The sequence below is a fragment of the Coregonus lavaretus genome (assembly GCF_964263955.1).
Source record: "Coregonus lavaretus genome assembly, contig: HAP1_SCAFFOLD_2024, whole genome shotgun sequence".
In the NCBI taxonomy this organism is placed as follows: Eukaryota; Metazoa; Chordata; class Actinopteri; order Salmoniformes; family Salmonidae; genus Coregonus; species Coregonus lavaretus.
The window spans coordinates 66186-88959 of NW_028160497.1; the positions used below are offsets into that span (position 1 = coordinate 66186).

General features: G+C 41.9%; 1 protein-coding gene across 1 annotated transcript in view; it reads right to left on the reverse strand.

Annotated features, from left to right (window-relative positions):
• LOC311121743 (E3 ubiquitin-protein ligase Mdm2-like) overlaps positions 1 to 18898 on the reverse strand; it is a gene marked incomplete at its 5' end in the record, with an annotated part of 36797 nt that extends 17899 nt beyond the window's left edge. Inside the window, 2 exons of the mRNA XM_084196200.1 lie at positions 18433 to 18504; positions 18710 to 18898. Of these exons, the coding sequence (XP_084052326.1) occupies positions 18433 to 18504; positions 18710 to 18898 (261 nt within the window). The remainder of the gene's footprint in view (positions 1 to 18432; positions 18505 to 18709) is intronic.
• Between the last annotated feature and the right edge of the window lie 3876 nt (positions 18899 to 22774).

A 22774-nucleotide genomic window follows, 5' to 3' on the forward strand; every position in this document is an offset into this window, starting at 1 on the left:
GACAACAGGCCATACAACTAGATTAGACAACAGGCCATACAGCTAGATTAGACAACAGGCCATACAGCTAGATTAGACAACAGGCAATACAACTATATTAGACAACAGGCCATACAACTAGATTAGACAACAGGCCATACAACTAGATTAGACAACAGGCCATACAGCTAGATTATACAACAGGCCATACAGCTAGATTAGACAACAGGCCATACAGCTAGATTATACAACAGGCCATACAACTAGATTAGACAACAGGCAATACAACTATATTAGACAACAGGCCATACAGCTAGATTAGACAACAGGCCATACAACTAGATTAGACAACAGGCCATACAACTAGATTAGGCAACAGGCCATACAACTAGATTATACAACACCACTAGATTAGACAACAGGCCATACAGCTAGATTAGACAACAGGCCATACAACTAGATTAGACAACAGGCCATACAACTAGATTAGACAACAGGCCATACAGCTAGATTAGACAACAGGCCATACAACTAGATTAGACAACAGGCCATACAACTAGATTAGACAACAGGCCATACAACTAGATTAGACAACAGGCCATACAGCTATATTAGACAACACCACTAGATTAGACAACAGGCCATACAACTAGATTAGACAACACCACTAGATTAGACAACAGGCCATACAACTAGATTAGACAACACCACTAGATTAGACAACAGGCCATACAGCTAGATTAGACAACACCACTAGATTAGACAACAGGCCATACAACTAGATTAGACAACAGGCAATACAACTAGATTAGACAACAGGCCATACAACTAGATTAGACAACAGGCCATACAACTAGATTAGACAACAGGCCATACAACTAGATTAGACAACAGGCCATACAGCTATATTAGACAACACCACTAGATTAGACAACAGGCCATACAACTAGATTAGACAACACCACTAGATTAGACAACAGGCCATACAACTAGATTAGACAACACCACTAGATTAGACAACAGGCCATACAGCTAGATTAGACAACACCACTAGATTAGACAACAGGCCATACAACTAGATTAGACAACACCACTAGATTAGACAACAGGCAATACAACTAGATTAGACAACAGGCCATACAACTAGATTAGACAACAGGCCATACAACTAGATTAGACAACAGGCCATACAGCTATATTAGACAACACCACTAGATTAGACAACAGGCCATACAACTAGATTAGACAACAGGCCATACAGCTAGATTAGACAACACCACTAGATTAGACAACAGGCCATACAGCTAGATTAGACAACAGGCCATACAACTAGATTAGACAACAGGCCATACAGCTAGATTAGACAACAGGCCATACAGCTAGATTAGACAACACCACTAGATTAGACAACAGGCCATACAACTAGATTAGACAACAGGCCATACAACTAGATTAGACAACAGGCCATACAGCTAGATTAGACAACACCACTAGATTAGACAACAGGCCATACAACTAGATTAGACAACAGGCCATACAACTAGATTAGACAACAGGCCATACAACTAGATTAGACAACAGGCCATACAACTAGATTAGACAACAGGCCATACAACTAGATTAGACAACAGGCCATACAGCTAGATTAGACAACACCACTAGATTAGACAACAGGCCATACAACTAGATTAGACAACAGGCCATACAACTAGATTAGACAACAGGCCATACAACTAGATTAGACAACAGGCCATACAACTAGATTAGACAACAGGCCATACAACTAGATTAGACAACAGGCCATACAACTAGATTAGACAACAGGCCATACAACTAGATTAGACAACAGGCAATACAACTAGATTAGACAACAGGCCATACAACTAGATTAGACAAAAGGCCATACAGCTAGATTAGACAACAGGCCATACAGCTAGATTAGACAACAGGCCATACAACTAGATTAGACAACAGGCCATACAGCTAGATTAGACAACAGGCCATACAGCTAGATTAGACAACAGGCAATACAACTATATTAGACAACAGGCCATACAGCTAGATTAGACAACAGGCCATACAGCTAGATTAGACAACAGGCAATACAGCTAGATTAGACAACAGGCAATACAACTAGATTAGACAACAGGCCATACAACTAGATTATACAACACCACTAGATTAGACAACAGGCCATACAGCTAGATTAGACAACAGGCCATACAACTAGATTAGACAACAGGCCATACAACTAGATTAGACAACAGGCCATACAGCTAGATTAGACAACATGCCATACAGCTAGATTAGACAACAGGCCATAGAACTAGATTAGACAACAGGCAATACAGCTATATTGGACAACAGGCCATACAACTAGATTAGACAACAGGCCATACAACTAGATTAGACAACAGGCCATACAGCTAGATTAGACAAAAGGCCATACAACTAGATTAGACAACAGGCCATACAACTAGATTAGACAACAGGCCATACAACTAGATTAGACAACAGGCCATACAACTAGATTAGACAACAGGCCATACAACTAGATTAGACAACAGGCAATACAACTAGATTAGACAACAGGCCATACAACTAGATTAGACAACAGGCCATACAACTAGATTAGACAACAGGCCATACAACTAGATTAGACAACAGGCCATACAGCTATATTAGACAACACCACTAGATTAGACAACAGGCCATACAACTAGATTAGACAACACCACTAGATTAGACAACAGGCCATACAACTAGATTAGACAACACCACTAGATTAGACAACAGGCCATACAGCTAGATTAGACAACACCACTAGATTAGACAACAGGCCATACAACTAGATTAGACAACAGGCAATACAACTAGATTAGACAACAGGCCATACAACTAGATTAGACAACAGGCCATACAACTAGATTAGACAACAGGCCATACAGCTAGATTAGACAACAGGCCATACAACTAGATTAGACAACAGGCCATACAGCTAGATTAGACAACAGGCCATACAACTATATTAGACAACAGGCCATACAACTAGATTAGACAACAGGCCATACAACTAGATTAGACAACAGGCAATACAACTAGATTAGACAACAGGCCATACAACTAGATTAGACAACAGGCCATACAACTAGATTAGACAACAGGCCATACAGCTAGATTAGACAACAGGCCATACAACTAGATTATACAACAGGCCATACAGCTAGATTATACAACAGGCCATACAGCTAGATTAGACAACAGGCCATACAACTAGATTAGACAACAGGCCATACAACTAGATTATACAACAGGCAATACAGCTAGATTAGACAACAGGCCATACAACTAGATTAGACAACAGGCCATACAGCTAGATTAGACAACAGGCCATACAGCTAGATTAGACAACACCACTAGATTAGACAACAGGCCATACAACTAGATTTTACAACAGGCCATACAGCTAGATTAGACAACACCACTAGATTAGACAACAGGCCATACAGCTAGATTAGACAACAGGCCATACAGCTAGATTAGACAACACCACTAGATTAGATAACAGGCCATACAGCTAGATTAGACAACAGGCCATACAACTAGATTAGACAACAGGCCATACAGCTAGATTAGACAACACCACTAGATTAGACAACAGGCCATACAGCTAGATTAGACAACAGGCCATACAGCTAGATTAGACAACACCACTAGATTAGACAACAGGCCATACAGCTAGATTAGACAACACCACTAGATTAGACAACAGGCCATACAGGTAGATTAGACTCCTGAGTGGCGCAGTGGTCTAAGGCACTGCATCGCAGTGCTAACTGTGCCACTAGAGAACCTGGTTCGAATCCAGGCTCTGTCGCAGCCGGCCGCGACCGGGAGACTCATGGGCGGCGCACAATTGGCCCAGCGTCGTCCAGGGTAGGGGAGGGAATGGCCGGCAGGGATGTAGCTCAGTTGATAGAGCATGGCGTTTGCAACGCCAGGGTTGTGGGTTTGATTCCCACGGGGGGCCAGTATGAAAAAAAAAAAAATATGTATTCACTAACTGTAAGTCGCTCTGGATAAGAGCGTCTGCTAAATGACTAAAATGTAAATGTAAATGTAGATTAGACAACAGGCCATACAGCTATATTAGACAACACCACTAGATTAGACAACAGGCCATACAACTAGATTAGACAACACCACTAGATTAGACAACAGGCCATACAACTAGATTAGACAACACCACTAGATTAGACAACAGGCCATACAGCTAGATTAGACAACACCACTAGATTAGACAACAGGCCATACAACTAGATTAGACAACAGGCAATACAACTAGATTAGACAACAGGCCATACAACTAGATTAGACAACAGGCCATACAACTAGATTAGACAACAGGCCATACAACTAGATTAGACAACAGGCCATACAGCTATATTAGACAACACCACTAGATTAGACAACAGGCCATACAACTAGATTAGACAACACCACTAGATTAGACAACAGGCCATACAACTAGATTAGACAACACCACTAGATTAGACAACAGGCCATACAGCTAGATTAGACAACACCACTAGATTAGACAACAGGCCATACAACTAGATTAGACAACACCACTAGATTAGACAACAGGCAATACAACTAGATTAGACAACAGGCCATACAACTAGATTAGACAACAGGCCATACAACTAGATTAGACAACAGGCCATACAGCTATATTAGACAACACCACTAGATTAGACAACAGGCCATACAACTAGATTAGACAACAGGCCATACAGCTAGATTAGACAACACCACTAGATTAGACAACAGGCCATACAGCTAGATTAGACAACAGGCCATACAACTAGATTAGACAACAGGCCATACAGCTAGATTAGACAACAGGCCATACAGCTAGATTAGACAACACCACTAGATTAGACAACAGGCCATACAACTAGATTAGACAACAGGCCATACAGCTAGATTAGACAACACCACTAGATTAGACAACAGGCCATACAACTAGATTAGACAACAGGCCATACAACTAGATTAGACAACAGGCCATACAACTAGATTAGACAACAGGCCATACAACTAGATTAGACAACAGGCCATACAACTAGATTAGACAACAGGCCATACAGCTAGATTAGACAACACCACTAGATTAGACAACAGGCCATACAACTAGATTAGACAACAGGCCATACAACTAGATTAGACAACAGGCCATACAGCTAGATTAGACAACACCACTAGATTAGACAACAGGCCATACAACTAGATTAGACAACAGGCCATACAACTAGATTAGACAACAGGCCATACAACTAGATTAGACAACAGGCCATACAACTAGATTAGACAACAGGCCATACAACTAGATTAGACAACAGGCAATACAACTAGATTAGACAACAGGCCATACAACTAGATTAGACAACAGGCCATACAGCTAGATTAGATAACAGGCCATACAGCTAGATTAGACAACAGGCCATACAACTAGATTAGACAACAGGCCATACAGCTAGATTAGACAACAGGCCATACAGCTAGATTAGACAACAGGCAATACAACTATATTAGACAACAGGCCATACAGCTAGATTAGACAACAGGCCATACAGCTAGATTAGACAACAGGCAATACAGCTAGATTAGACAACAGGCAATACAACTAGATTAGACAACAGGCCATACAACTAGATTATACAACACCACTAGATTAGACAACAGGCCATACAGCTAGATTAGACAACAGGCCATACAACTAGATTAGACAACAGGCCATACAGCTATATTAGACAACACCACTAGATTAGACAACAGGCCATACAACTAGATTAGACAACAGGCCATACAGCTAGATTAGACAACACCACTAGATTAGACAACAGGCCATACAGCTAGATTAGACAACAGGCCATACAACTAGATTAGACAACAGGCCATACAGCTAGATTAGACAACAGGCCATACAGCTAGATTAGACAACACCACTAGATTAGACAACAGGCCATACAACTAGATTAGACAACAGGCCATACAGCTAGATTAGACAACACCACTAGATTAGACAACAGGCCATACAACTAGATTAGACAACAGGCCATACAACTAGATTAGACAACAGGCAATACAACTAGATTAGACAACAGGCCATACAACTAGATTAGACAACAGGCCATACAACTAGATTAGACAACAGGCCATACAACTAGATTAGACAACAGGCCATACAGCTATATTAGACAACACCACTAGATTAGACAACAGGCCATACAACTAGATTAGACAACACCACTAGATTAGACAACAGGCCATACAACTAGATTAGACAACACCACTAGATTAGACAACAGGCCATACAGCTAGATTAGACAACACCACTAGATTAGACAACAGGCCATACAACTAGATTAGACAACAGGCAATACAACTAGATTAGACAACAGGCCATACAACTAGATTAGACAACAGGCAATACAGCTAGATTAGACAACAGGCCATACAGCTAGATTAGACAACAGGCCATACAACTAGATTAGACAACAGGCCATACAACTAGATTATACAACAGGCCATACAGCTAGATTATACAACAGGCCATACAGCTAGATTAGACAACAGGCCATACAACTAGATTAGACAACAGGCCATACAACTAGATTATACAACAGGCAATACAGCTAGATTAGACAACAGGCCATACAACTAGATTAGACAACAGGCCATACAGCTAGATTAGACAACAGGCCATACAGCTAGATTAGACAACACCACTAGATTAGACAACAGGCCATACAGCTAGATTAGACAACAGGCCATACAACTAGATTAGACAACACCACTAGATTAGACAACAGGCAATACAACTAGATTAGACAACAGGCCATACAACTAGATTAGACAACAGGCCATACAACTAGATTAGACAACAGGCCATACAGCTAGATTAGACAACAGGCCATACAACTAGATTAGACAACAGGCCATACAACTAGATTATACAACAGGCCATACAGCTAGATTATACAACAGGCCATACAGCTAGATTAGACAACAGGCCATACAACTAGATTAGACAACAGGCCATACAACTAGATTAGACAACACCACTAGATTAGACAACAGGCCATACAACTAGATTAGACAACACCACTAGATTAGACAACAGGCCATACAACTAGATTAGACAACACCACTAGATTAGACAACAGGCCATACAGCTAGATTAGACAACACCACTAGATTAGACAACAGGCCATACAGCTAGATTAGACAACACCACTAGATTAGACAACAGGCCATACAACTAGATTAGACAACAGGCAATACAACTAGATTAGACAACAGGCCATACAACTAGATTAGACAACAGGCCATACAACTAGATTAGACAACAGGCCATACAACTAGATTAGACAACAGGCCATACAGCTATATTAGACAACACCACTAGATTAGACAACAGGCCATACAACTAGATTAGACAACACCACTAGATTAGACAACAGGCCATACAGCTAGATTAGACAACACCACTAGATTAGACAACAGGCCATACAACTAGATTAGACAACACCACTAGATTAGACAACAGGCAATACAACTAGATTAGACAACAGGCCATACAACTAGATTAGACAACAGGCCATACAACTAGATTAGACAACAGGCCATACAGCTATATTAGACAACACCACTAGATTAGACAACAGGCCATACAACTAGATTAGACAACAGGCCATACAGCTAGATTAGACAACACCACTAGATTAGACAACAGGCCATACAGCTAGATTAGACAACAGGCCATACAACTAGATTAGACAACAGGCCATACAGCTAGATTAGACAACAGGCCATACAGCTAGATTAGACAACACCACTAGATTAGACAACAGGCCATACAACTAGATTAGACAACAGGCCATACAGCTAGATTAGACAACACCACTAGATTAGACAACAGGCCATACAACTAGATTAGACAACAGGCCATACAACTAGATTAGACAACAGGCCATACAACTAGATTAGACAACAGGCCATACAACTACATTAGACAACAGGCCATACAGCTAGATTAGACAACACCACTAGATTAGACAACAGGCCATACAACTAGATTAGACAACAGGCCATACAACTAGATTAGACAACAGGCCATACAGCTAGATTAGACAACACCACTAGATTAGACAACAGGCCATACAACTAGATTAGACAACAGGCCATACAACTAGATTAGACAACAGGCCATACAACTAGATTAGACAACAGGCCATACAACTAGATTAGACAACAGGCCATACAACTAGATTAGACAACAGGCAATACAACTAGATTAGACAACAGGCCATACAACTAGATTAGACAACAGGCCATACAGCTAGATTAGACAACAGGCCATACAGCTAGATTAGACAACAGGCCATACAACTAGATTAGACAACAGGCCATACAGCTAGATTAGACAACAGGCCATACAGCTAGATTAGACAACAGGCAATACAACTATATTAGACAACAGGCCATACAGCTAGATTAGACAACAGGCGATACAGCTAGATTAGACAACAGGCAATACAGCTAGATTAGACAACAGGCAATACAACTAGATTAGACAACAGGCCATACAACTAGATTATACAACACCACTAGATTAGACAACAGGCCATACAGCTAGATTAGACAACAGGCCATACAACTAGATTAGACAACAGGCCATACAGCTATATTAGACAACACCACTAGATTAGACAACAGGCCATACAGCTAGATTAGACAACACCACTAGATTAGACAACAGGCCATACAGCTAGATTAGACATAGACAACACCACTAGATTAGACAACAGGCCATACAGCTAGATTAGACAACACCACACTTAGATTAGACAACAGGCATACAGCTAGATTAGACAACAGGCCATACAGCTGATTAAGACAACACCACTAGATTAGACAACAGGCCATACAACTAGATTAGACAACAGGCCTACAGCTAGATTAGACAACACCACTAGATTAGACAACAGGCCATACAACTAGATTAGACAACAGGCCATACAACTAGATTAGACAACAGGCAATACAACTAGATTAGACAACAGGCCATACAACTAGATTAGACAACAGGCCATACAACTAGATTAGACAACAGGCCATACAACTAGATTAGACAACAGGCCATACAACTAGATTACACACAGGCCATACAACTAGATTAGACAACAGCCATACAACTAGATTAGACAACAGGCCATCTACAACTAGATTAGCAACAGGCCAATACAACTAGATTAGACAACAGGCCATACAATCAGATTAGACACCAACTAGATTAGGACAACAGGCATACAGCTAGATTAGACAACAGGCCATACAGCTAGATTAGACACAGCCATACAACTAGATTAGACAACAGGCCATACAGCTAGATTAGACAACAGGCCATACAGCTAGATTAGACAACAGGCAATACAGCTAGATTAGACAACAGGCAATACAACTAGATTAGACAACAGGCCATACAACTAGATTATACAACACCACTAGATTAGACAACAGGCCATACAGCTAGATTAGACAACAGGCCATACAACTAGATTAGACAACAGGCCATACAGCTATATTAGACAACACCACTAGATTAGACAACAGGCCATACAACTAGATTAGACAACAGGCCATACAGCTAGATTAGACAACACCACTAGATTAGACAACAGGCCATACAGCTAGATTAGACAACAGGCCATACAACTAGATTAGACAACAGGCCATACAGCTAGATTAGACAACAGGCCATACAGCTAGATTAGACAACACCACTAGATTAGACAACAGGCCATACAACTAGATTAGACAACAGGCCATACAGCTAGATTAGACAACACCACTAGATTAGACAACAGGCCATACAACTAGATTAGACAACAGGCCATACAACTAGATTAGACAACAGGCAATACAACTAGATTAGACAACAGGCCATACAACTAGATTAGACAACAGGCCATACAACTAGATTAGACAACAGGCCATACAACTAGATTAGACAACAGGCCATACAGCTATATTAGACAACACCACTAGATTAGACAACACCACTAGATTAGACAACAGGCCATACAACTAGATTAGACAACACCACTAGATTAGACAACAGGCCATACAGCTAGATTAGACAACACCACTAGATTAGACAACAGGCCATACAACTAGATTAGACAACAGGCAATACAACTAGATTAGACAACAGGCCATACAACTAGATTAGACAACAGGCAATACAGCTAGATTAGACAACAGGCCATACAGCTAGATTAGACAACAGGCCATACAACTAGATTAGACAACAGGCCATACAACTAGATTATACAACAGGCCATACAGCTAGATTATACAACAGGCCATACAGCTAGATTAGACAACAGGCCATACAACTAGATTAGACAACAGGCCATACAACTAGATTATACAACAGGCAATACAGCTAGATTAGACAACAGGCCATACAACTAGATTAGACAACAGGCCATACAGCTAGATTAGACAACAGGCCATACAGCTAGATTAGACAACACCACTAGATTAGACAACAGGCCATACAGCTAGATTAGACAACAGGCCATACAACTAGATTAGACAACACCACTAGATTAGACAACAGGCAATACAACTAGATTAGACAACAGGCCATACAACTAGATTAGACAACAGGCCATACAACTAGATTAGACAACAGGCCATACAGCTAGATTAGACAACAGGCCATACAACTAGATTAGACAACAGGCCATACAACAAGATTATACAACAGGCCATACAGCTAGATTATACAACAGGCCATACAGCTAGATTAGACAACAGGCCATACAACTAGATTAGACAACAGGCCATACAACTAGATTAGACAACACCACTAGATTAGACAACAGGCCATACAACTAGATTAGACAACACCACTAGATTAGACAACAGGCCATACAACTAGATTAGACAACACCACTAGATTAGACAACAGGCCATACAGCTAGATTAGACAACACCACTAGATTAGACAACAGGCCATACAGCTAGATTAGACAACACCACTAGATTAGACAACAGGCCATACAACTAGATTAGACAACAGGCAATACAACTAGATTAGACAACAGGCCATACAACTAGATTAGACAACAGGCCATACAACTAGATTAGACAACAGGCCATACAACTAGATTAGACAACAGGCCATACAGCTATATTAGACAACACCACTAGATTAGACAACAGGCCATACAACTAGATTAGACAACAGGCAATACAACTAGATTAGACAACAGGCCATACAACTAGATTAGACAACAGGCCATACAACTAGATTAGACAACAGGCCATACAACTAGATTAGACAACAGGCCATACAGCTATATTAGACAACACCACTAGATTAGACAACAGGCCATACAACTAGATTAGACAACACCACTAGATTAGACAACAGGCCATACAGCTAGATTAGACAACACCACTAGATTAGACAACACCACTAGATTAGACAACAGGCAATACAGCTAGATTAGACAACAGGCCATACAACTAGATTAGACAACAGGCCATACAACTAGATTAGACAACAGGCCATACAACTAGATTAGACAACAGGCCATACAGCTAGATTAGACAACACCACTAGATTAGACAACAGGCCATACAACTAGATTATACAACAGGCCATACAGCTAGATTAGACAACACCACTAGATTAGACAACACCACTAGATTAGACAACAGGCAATACAGCTAGATTAGACAACACCACTAGATTAGACAACAGGCAATACAGCTAGATTAGACAACACCACTAGATTAGACAACAGGCCATACAACTAGATTAGACAACACCACTAGATTAGACAACAGGCAACACCACTAGATTAGACAACAGGCCATACAGCTAGATTAGACAACACCACTACATTAGACAACAGGCCATACAACTAGATTAGACAACAGGCCATACAACTAGATTATACAACACCACTAGATTAGACAACTGGCCATACAACTAGATTAGACAACAGGCCATACAGCTAGATTAGACAACAGGCCATACAACTAGATTAGACAACAGGCAATACAGCTAGATTAGACAACAGGCCATACAGCTAGATTAGACAACAGGCCATACAGCTAGATTAGACAACAGGTCATACAGCTAGATTAGACAACAGGCCATACAGCTAGATTAGACAACAGGCCATACAGCTAGATTAGACAACAGGTCATACAACTAGATTAGACAACAGGCAATACAACTAGATTAGACAACACGCCATACAGCTAGATTAGACAACAGGCCATACAGCTAGATTAGACAACACCACTAGATTAGACAACAGGCCATACAACTAGATTAGACAACAGGCCATACAACTAGATTAGACAACAGGCAATACAACTAAATTAGACAACAGGCCATACAGCTAGATTAGACAACAGGCCATACAACTAGATTAGACAACAGGCAATACAACTAGATTAGACAACACGCCATACAGCTAGATTAGACAACACCAATAGATTAGACAACAGGCCATACAACTAGATTATACAACAGGCCATACAGCTAGATTATACAACAGGCCATACAACTAGATTAGACAACAGGCCATACAACTAGATTAGACAACAGGCCATACAACTAGATTAGACAACAGGCCATACAGCTAGATTAGACAACAGGCCATACAACTAGATTAGAAAACAGGCCATACAACTAGATTAGACAACAGGCAATACAGCTAGATTAGACAACAGGCCATACAGCTAGATTAGACAACAGGCCATACAACTAGATTAGACAACAGGCCATACAGCTAGATTAGACAACAGGCCATACAGCTAGATTAGACAACAGGCCATACAACTAGATTAGACAACAGGCCATACAACTAGATTAGACAACAGGCAATACAGCTAGATTAGACAACAGGCCATACAGCTAGATTAGACAACAGGCCATACAACTAGATTAGACAACAGGCCATACAGCTAGATTAGACAACAGGCCATACAGCTAGATTAGACAACAGGCCATACAACTAGATTAGACAACAGGCCATACAGCTAGATTAGACAACAGGCAATACAGCTAGATTAGACAACAGGCCATACAACTAGATTAGACAACAGGCCATACAGCTAGATTAGACAACAGGCAATACAACTAGATTAGACAACAGGCAATACAACTAGATTAGACAACAGGCCATACAACTAGATTAGACAACAGGCCATACAGCTAGATTAGACAACAGGCCATACAGCTAGATTAGACAACAGGCCATACAACTAGATTAGACAACAGGCCATACAACTAGATTAGACAACAGGCAATACAGTTAGATTAGACAACAGGCCATACAGCTAGATTAGACAACAGGCAATACAGCTAGATTAGACAACACCACTAGATTAGACAACAGGCCATACAACTAGATTAGACAACAGGCCATACAGCTAGATTAGACAACAGGCAATACAACTAGATTAGACAACAGGCAATACAGCTAGATTATACAACAGGGCATACAGCTAGATTAGACAACACCACTAGATTAGACAACAGGCCATACAACTAGATTAGACAACAGGCCATACAACTAGATTAGACAACAGGCAATACAACTAGATTAGACAACAGGCCATACAGCTAGATTAGACAACACCACTAGATTATACAACAGGCCATACAGCTAGATTAGACAACAGGCAATACAACTAGATTAGACAACAGGCCATACAACTAGATTATACAACAGGCCATACAACTAGATTAGACAACACCACTAGATTAGACAACAGGCCATACAGCTAGATTAGACAACAGGCCATACAACTAGATTAGACAACAGGCCATACAGCTAGATTAGACAACAGGCCATACAACTAGATTAGACAACAGGCCATACAGCTAGATTAGACAACAGGCCATACAACTAGATTAGACAACACCACTAGATTAGACAACAGGCCATACAGCTAGATTAGACAACAGGCCATACAACTAGATTAGACAACAGGCCATAGAACTAGATTAGACAACAGGCCATACAGCTAGATTAGACAACAGGCCATACAACTAGATTAGACAACACCACTAGATTAGACAACTGGCCATTCAACTAGATTATACATCAGGCAATACAACTAGATTATACAACAGGCAATACAGCTAGATTATACAACAGCGCTAGATTAGACAACAGGCCATACAACTAGATTAGACAACAGGCCATACAGCTAGATTAGACAACAGGCCATACAACTAGATTAGACAACAGGCCATACAACTAGATTATACATCAGGCAATACAACTAGATTATACAACAGGCAATACAGCTAGATTATACAACAGCGCTAGATTAGACAACAGGCCATACAACTAGATTAGACAACAGGCCATACAGCTAGATTAGACAACAGGCCATACAACTAGATTAGACAACAGGCCATACAACTAGATTAGACAACATGCCATACAGCTAGATTAGACAACAGGCCATACAACTAGATTAGACAACAGGCCATACAGCTAGATTAGACAACACCACTAGATTAGACAACAGGCCATACAACTAGATTAGACAACAGGCCATACAACTAGATTAGACAACAGGCCATACAACTAGATTAGACAACAGGCCATACAACTAGATTAGACAACAGGCCATACAGCTAGATTAGACAACAGGCCATACAGCTAGATTAGACAACAGGCCATACAGCTAGATTAGACAACAGGCCATACAACTAGATCAGACAACAGGCCATACAGCTAGATTAGACAACAGGCCATACAGCTAGATTAGACAACAGGCAATACAGCTAGATTAGACAACAGGCCATACAACTAGATTAGACAACAGGCCATAGAACTAGATTAGACAACAGGCCATACAGCTAGATTAGACAACAGGCCATACAACTAGATTAGACAACACCACTAGATTAGACAACTGGCCATACAACTAGATTATACAACAGGTCATACAACTAGATTAGACAACACCACTAGATTAGATAACAGGCCATACAACTAGATTAGACAACACCACTAGATTAGACAACAGGCCATACAACTAGATTAGACAACAGGCCATACAGCTAGATTAGACAACAGGCCATACAACTAGATTAGACAACAGGCCATACAGCTAGATTAGACAACAGGCCATACAACTAGATTAGACAACACCACTAGATTAGACAACAGGCCATACAGCTAGATTAGACAACAGGCCATACAACTAGATTAGACAACAGGCCATAGAACTAGATTAGACAACAGGCCATACAGCTAGATTAGACAACAGGCCATACAACTAGATTAGACAACACCACTAGATTAGACAACTGGCCATTCAACTAGATTATACATCAGGCAATACAACTAGATTATACAACAGGCAATACAGCTAGATTATACAACAGCGCTAGATTAGACAACAGGCCATACAACTAGATTAGACAACAGGCCATACAGCTAGATTAGACAACAGGCCATACAACTAGATTAGACAACAGGCCATACAACTAGATTATACATCAGGCAATACAACTAGATTATACAACAGGCAATACAGCTAGATTATACAACAGCGCTAGATTAGACAACAGGCCATACAACTAGATTAGACAACAGGCCATACAGCTAGATTAGACAACAGGCCATACAACTAGATTAGACAACAGGCCATACAACTAGATTAGACAACATGCCATACAGCTAGATTAGACAACAGGCCATACAACTAGATTAGACAACAGGCCATACAGCTAGATTAGACAACACCACTAGATTAGACAACAGGCCATACAACTAGATTAGACAACAGGCCATACAACTAGATTAGACAACAGGCCATACAACTAGATTAGACAACAGGCCATACAACTAGATTAGACAACAGGCCATACAGCTAGATTAGACAACAGGCCATACAGCTAGATTAGACAACAGGCCATACAGCTAGATTAGACAACAGGCCATACAACTAGATCAGACAACAGGCCATACAGCTAGATTAGACAACAGGCCATACAGCTAGATTAGACAACAGGCAATACAGCTAGATTAGACAACAGGCCATACAACTAGATTAGACAACAGGCCATAGAACTAGATTAGACAACAGGCCATACAGCTAGATTAGACAACAGGCCATACAACTAGATTAGACAACACCACTAGATTAGACAACTGGCCATACAACTAGATTATACAACAGGTCATACAACTAGATTAGACAACACCACTAGATTAGATAACAGGCCATACAACTAGATTAGACAACACCACTAGATTAGACAACAGGCCATACAACTAGATTAGACAACACCACTAGATTAGACAACAGGCCATACAGCTAGATTAGACAACAGGCCATACAACTAGATTATACAACAGGCCATACAGCTAGATTAGACAACAGGCCATACAACTAGATTAGACAACAGGCAATACAACTAGATTAGACAACAGGCCATACAACTAGATTAGACAACACCACTAGATTAGACAACAGGCCATACAACTAGATTAGACAACAGGCCATACAGCTAGATTAGACAACAGGCCATACAACTAGATTAGACAACAGGCAATACAACTAGATTAGACAACAGGCCATACAACTAGATTAGACAACACCACTAGATTAGACAACAGGCCATACAACTAGATTAGACAACAGGCCATACAGCTAGATTAGACAACAGGCCATACAGCTAGATTAGACAACAGGCCATACAACTAGATTAGACAACAGGCCATACAACTAGATTAGACAACAGGCCATACAACTAGATTAGACAACAGGCCATACAACTAGATTAGACAACAGGCCATACAGCTAGATTAGACAACAGGCCATACAGCTAGATTAGACAACAGGCCATACAGCTAGATTAGACAACAGGCCATACAACTAGATTAGACAACAGGCCATACAACTAGATTAGACAACAGGCCATACAGCTAGATTAGACAACAGGCCATACAGCTAGATTAGACAACACCACTAGATTAGACAACACCACTAGATTAGACAACACCACTAGATTAGACAACACCACTAGATTAGACAACAGGCCATACAACTAGATTAGACAACAGGCCATACAGCTAGATTAGACAACAGGCCATACAACTAGATTAGACAACAGGCCATACAACTAGATTAGACAACACCACTAGATTAGACAACAGGCCATACAACTAGATTAGACAACAGGCCATACAGCTAGATTATACAACAGGCCATACAACTAGATTAGACAACAGGCAATACAACTAGATTAGACAACACCACTAGATTAGACAACACCACTAGATTAGACAACAGGCCATACAACTAGATTAGACAACAGGCCATACAGCTAGATTAGACAACAGGCAATACAACTAGATTAGACAACACCACTAGATTAGACAACAGGCCATACAACTAGATTAGACAACAGGCCATACAGCTAGATTAGACAACACCACTAGATTAGACAACAGGCCATACAAATAGATTAGACAACACCACTAGATTAGACAACAGGCCATACAGCTAGATTAGACAACACCACTAGATTAGACAACAGGCCATACAACTAGATTAGACAACAGGCCATACAGCTAGATTAGACAACACCACTAGATTAGACAACAGGCCATACAACTAGATTATACAACAGGCAATACAGCTAGATTAGACAACACCACTAGATTTGACAACACCACTAGATTAGACAACAGGCCATACAGCTAGATTAGATAACACCACTAGATTAGACAACAGGCCATACAACTAGATTAGACAACAGGCCATACAGCTAGATTAGACAACACCACTAGATTAGACAACAGGCCATACAACTAGATTATACAACAGGCAATACAGCTAGATTAGACAACAGGCCATACAGCTAGATTAGACAACAGGCCATACAGCTAGATTAGACAACAGGCCATACAACTAGATTATACAACAGGCAATACAACTAGATTATACAACAGGCCATACAACTAGATTAGACAACAGGCCATACAACTAGATTAGACAACAGGCCATACAACTAGATTAGACAACACCACTAGATTAGACAACAGGCAATACAGCTAGATTAGACAACAGGCCATACAGCTAGATTAGACAACAGGCCATACAACTAGATTAGACAACAGGCCATACAACTAGATTAGACAACAGGCAATACAACTAGATTAGACAACAGGCCATACAGCTAGATTAGACAACAGGCCATACAGCTAGATTATACAACACCACTAGATTAGGCAACAGACACTAACCAACCAGAACATTGGTAGCTGTGGTATCCTTGTGTTGGTGAGATTTTATTATTATTATTATGGATAATATGAAACATACTGCTTTCGTGATTTCAGTGTCGTCATCGAACGAGTCCTCCTCCTCTGCTTCAAAGATGGTGACTTCATACACCTGTGAGAGAACCACAGAGACAGTGAGTCAACAGCTGCAGTTTGACCCCAGGACACTAGAGGGCGCTGTTTGAAATGACACACACACACCAGTGTTTCCTCGGGGGGTTCGGGAGCATGCCCCCCACCCCCCCAGTGATAGCACCACAGCTAAATGAATGCAGCGGAAACACACACACACAGTTGAAAAGACAGTGAGCTGAGACCTCGTCCTCTCCAGACACTGAAGCCTCTTCGGGATCGCTGTAGGCATCCGAGTCAATGGACTCCACCTCAAACTCCACGCTGAAGTTATCAGAGTCCAGATCCTGGCTCAGAACATCGTCACACACGTCACTGACCGATGAACCTACTTCCTGTTGAGAGAGAGAGAGAGAGAGAGCGCTCAGTAACATGGGACTTACACAGCTAAAGTACTGAACGACCCCATGTCACATCATCTGACCATTATGTGTAGGAATTAAATCATCTCATTCCTTCATCTGTATAATTTCGTAACCCAACAGGTATTCTCTAGTTTAGGATCTCACCCTCCTTTAATTTAGGATTGATGAAACTACAGTCTTAGACAGGGTTAATAGTTGTACTGCAGTAGGCTACTCACAGAGATACACTAGGCTACTCACAGAGTTACACCAGGCTACTCACAGAGATACACTAGGCTACTCACAGAGTTACACCAGGCTACTCACAGAGTTACACTAGGCTACTCACAGAGATACACTAGGCTACTCACAGAGATACACTAGGCTACTCACAGAGATACACTAGGCTACTCACAGAGATACACTAGGCTACTCACAGAGATACACTAGGCTACTCACAGAGTTACACCAGGCTACTCACAGAGTTACACTAGGCTACTCACAGAGATACACCAGGCTACTCACAGAGATACACTAGGCTACTCACAGAGATACACCAGGCTACTCACAGAGATACACTAGGCTACTCACAGAGATACAGTAGGCTACTCACAGAGATACACCAGGCTACTCACAGAGATACACTAGGCTACTCACAGAGATACACCAGGCTACTCACAGAGATACACTAGGCTACTCACAGAGATACACTAGGCTACTCACAGAGATACACTAGGCTACTCACAGAGATACACTAGGCTACTCACAGAGATACACTAGGCTACTCACAGAGATACACTAGGCTACTCACAGAGATACACTAGGCTACTCACAGAGATACACTAGGCTACTCACAGAGATACACTAGGCTACTCACAGAGTTACACCAGGCTACTCACAGAGTTACACTAGGCTACTCACAGAGATACACCAGGCTACTCACAGAGATACACTAGGCTACTCACAGAGATACACCAGGCTACTCACAGAGATACACTAGGCTACTCACAGAGATACAGTAGGCTACTCACAGAGATACACCAGGCTACTCACAGAGATACACCAGGCTACTCACAGAGATACACTAGGCTACTCACAGAGATACAGTAGGCTACTCACAGATTTACACTAGGCTACTCACAGAGATACACTAGGCTACTCACAGAGATACACTAGGCTACTCACAGAGATACACTAGGCTACTCACAGAGATACACTAGGCTACTCACAGAGATACACCAGGCTACTCACAGAGATACACTAGGCTACTCACAGAGATACAGTAGGCTACTCACAGAGATACACCAGGCTACTCACAGAGATACACCAGGCTACTCACAGAGATACACTAGGCTACTCACAGAGATACAGTAGGCTACTCACAGATTTACACTAGGCTACTCACAGAGATACACTAGGCTACTCACAGAGATACACTAGGCTACTCACAGAGATACACTAGGCTACTCACAGAGATACACTAGGCTACTCACAGAGATACAGTAGGCTACTCACAGAGATACACCAGGCTACTCACAGAGATACACCAGGCTACTCACAGAGATACACTAGGCTACTCACAGAGATACACCAGGCTACTCACAGAGATACACTAGGCTACTCACAGAGATACACTAGGCTACTCACAGAGATACAGTAGGCTACTCACAGATTTACACTAGGCTACTCACAGAGATACACTAGGCTACTCACAGAGATACACTAGGCTACTCACAGAGATACACTAGGCTACTCACAGAGATACACTAGGCTACTCACAGAGATACATCAGGCTACTCACAGAGATACACTAGGCTACTCACAGAGATACACCAGGCTACTCACAGAGATACACCAGGCTACTCACAGTGTTACTGTGGGAGTCTGAAGACTCAGTGCTCCTCCGGTCTCGTCTCAGGCCTCCTATCACACACCAGGACATGCTGTCATCAAAGGGTAGAGAAAAGCTGTCTGACCTATGCCTCTTCCTGGGCTCACAGCCGTCCTCCTCTTGTGTCGATGATGTACCCGCTGGAATAGAACAGAGGAGATGTGAGCAGTGGTGTGAGCAGGGTTGACACATCAAATACTACTGTTAACAATTTCTTCAAATAAGCCATTTCTCCTCTGATGGCAATAGAGAAGAATGCTGTGCATCCAATCACTCAGTTGACATATTGAAACATACTGATATAGTCTTCAACAAAGCGATTTCTTCCTTGATGACACTGAATATCTTATGTGATGTTCACAAGACATCAATGACTTTTTATAGCCGTACATGTGCATTGGCTTGAGGTACGACCAGTAGCTAAGAGCAATAAAAAAACATCTTTAAAAACGGTCAATTTCAATCCATCAGGCTAGGACTGCTGTGGATGTGGATTCCCCCCTGGTCTGGTAGGAACAGGCATGTCTTTGTTGTGTCTGTGTGTGGATGCTATGGGCCTGAAGAGACTCATTGTGAGGAGAAGTCATCTGAACACATTCTCCACAGCCTCCAGACCAGTGTGTTCCTTAGGTCTGGTCCTATCTCCTATCCCCACAGCAGGACAAGTCTGGACGGACACAGTGAAAGTGACAGTGGTTCTATGCTTTGATCAATCCATAACTCAGTCTCTGAAATATATAAAAGGTGTGTACATCTTCCCCAACAGCCTTGACAGGGTAGCACATGAAACCATCCTGTCTGACATGACACCACGAAGCCATCCTGTCTGACATGACACCACGAAACCATCCTGTCTGACATGACACCACGAAACCATCCTGTCTGACATGACACCATGAAGCCATCCTGTCTGACATGACACCATGAAGCCATCCTGTCTGACATGACACCACGAAGCCATCCTGTCTGACATGACACCACGAAGCCATCCTGTCTGACAAGACACCACGAAGCCATCCTGTCGGACATGACACCACGAAGCCATCCTGTCTGACAAGACACCACGAAGCCATCCTGTCTGACAAGACACCACGAAGCCATCCTGTCTGACATGACACCACGAAGCCATCCTGTCTGACATGACACCACGAAGCCATCCTGTCGGACATGACACCATGAAGCCATCCTGTCTGACATGACACCATGAAGCCATCCTGTCTGACATGACACCACGAAGCCATCCTGTCTGACATGACACCACGAAGCCATCCTGTCTGACATGACACCATGAAGCCATCCTGTCTGACATGACACCACGAAGCCATCCTGTCTGACATGACACCACGAAGCCATCCTGTCTGACATGACACCACGAAACCATCCTGTCTGACATGACACCACGAAGCCATCCTGTCGGACATGACACCATGAAGCCATCCTGTCTGACATGACACCATGAAGCCATCCTGTCTGACATGACACCATGAAGCCATCCTGTCTGACATGACACCATGAAGCCATCCTGTCTGACATGACACCACGAAGCCATCCTGTCTGACATGACACCACGAAGCCATCCTGTCGGACATGACACCACGAAGCCATCCTGTCTGACATGACACCACGAAGCCATCCTGTCTGACATGACACCATGAAGCCATCCTGTCTGACATGACACCATGAAGCCATCCTGTCTGACATGACACCACGAAGCCATCCTGTCTGACATGACACCACGAAGCCATCCTGTCTGACATGACACCATGAAGCCATCCTGTCTGACATGACACATTTACATTTACATTTACGTCATTTAGCAGACGCTCTTATCCAGAGCGACTTACAGGAGCAATTAGGGTTAAGTGCCTTGCTCAAGGGCACATTTACGTCATTTAGCAGACGCTCTTATCCAGAGCGACTACAAATTGGTGCATTCACCCTATAGCCAGTGGGATAACCACTTTACAATTATACTATTTATTTATTTATTATTTATTTTTTTTTGGGGGGGGGGG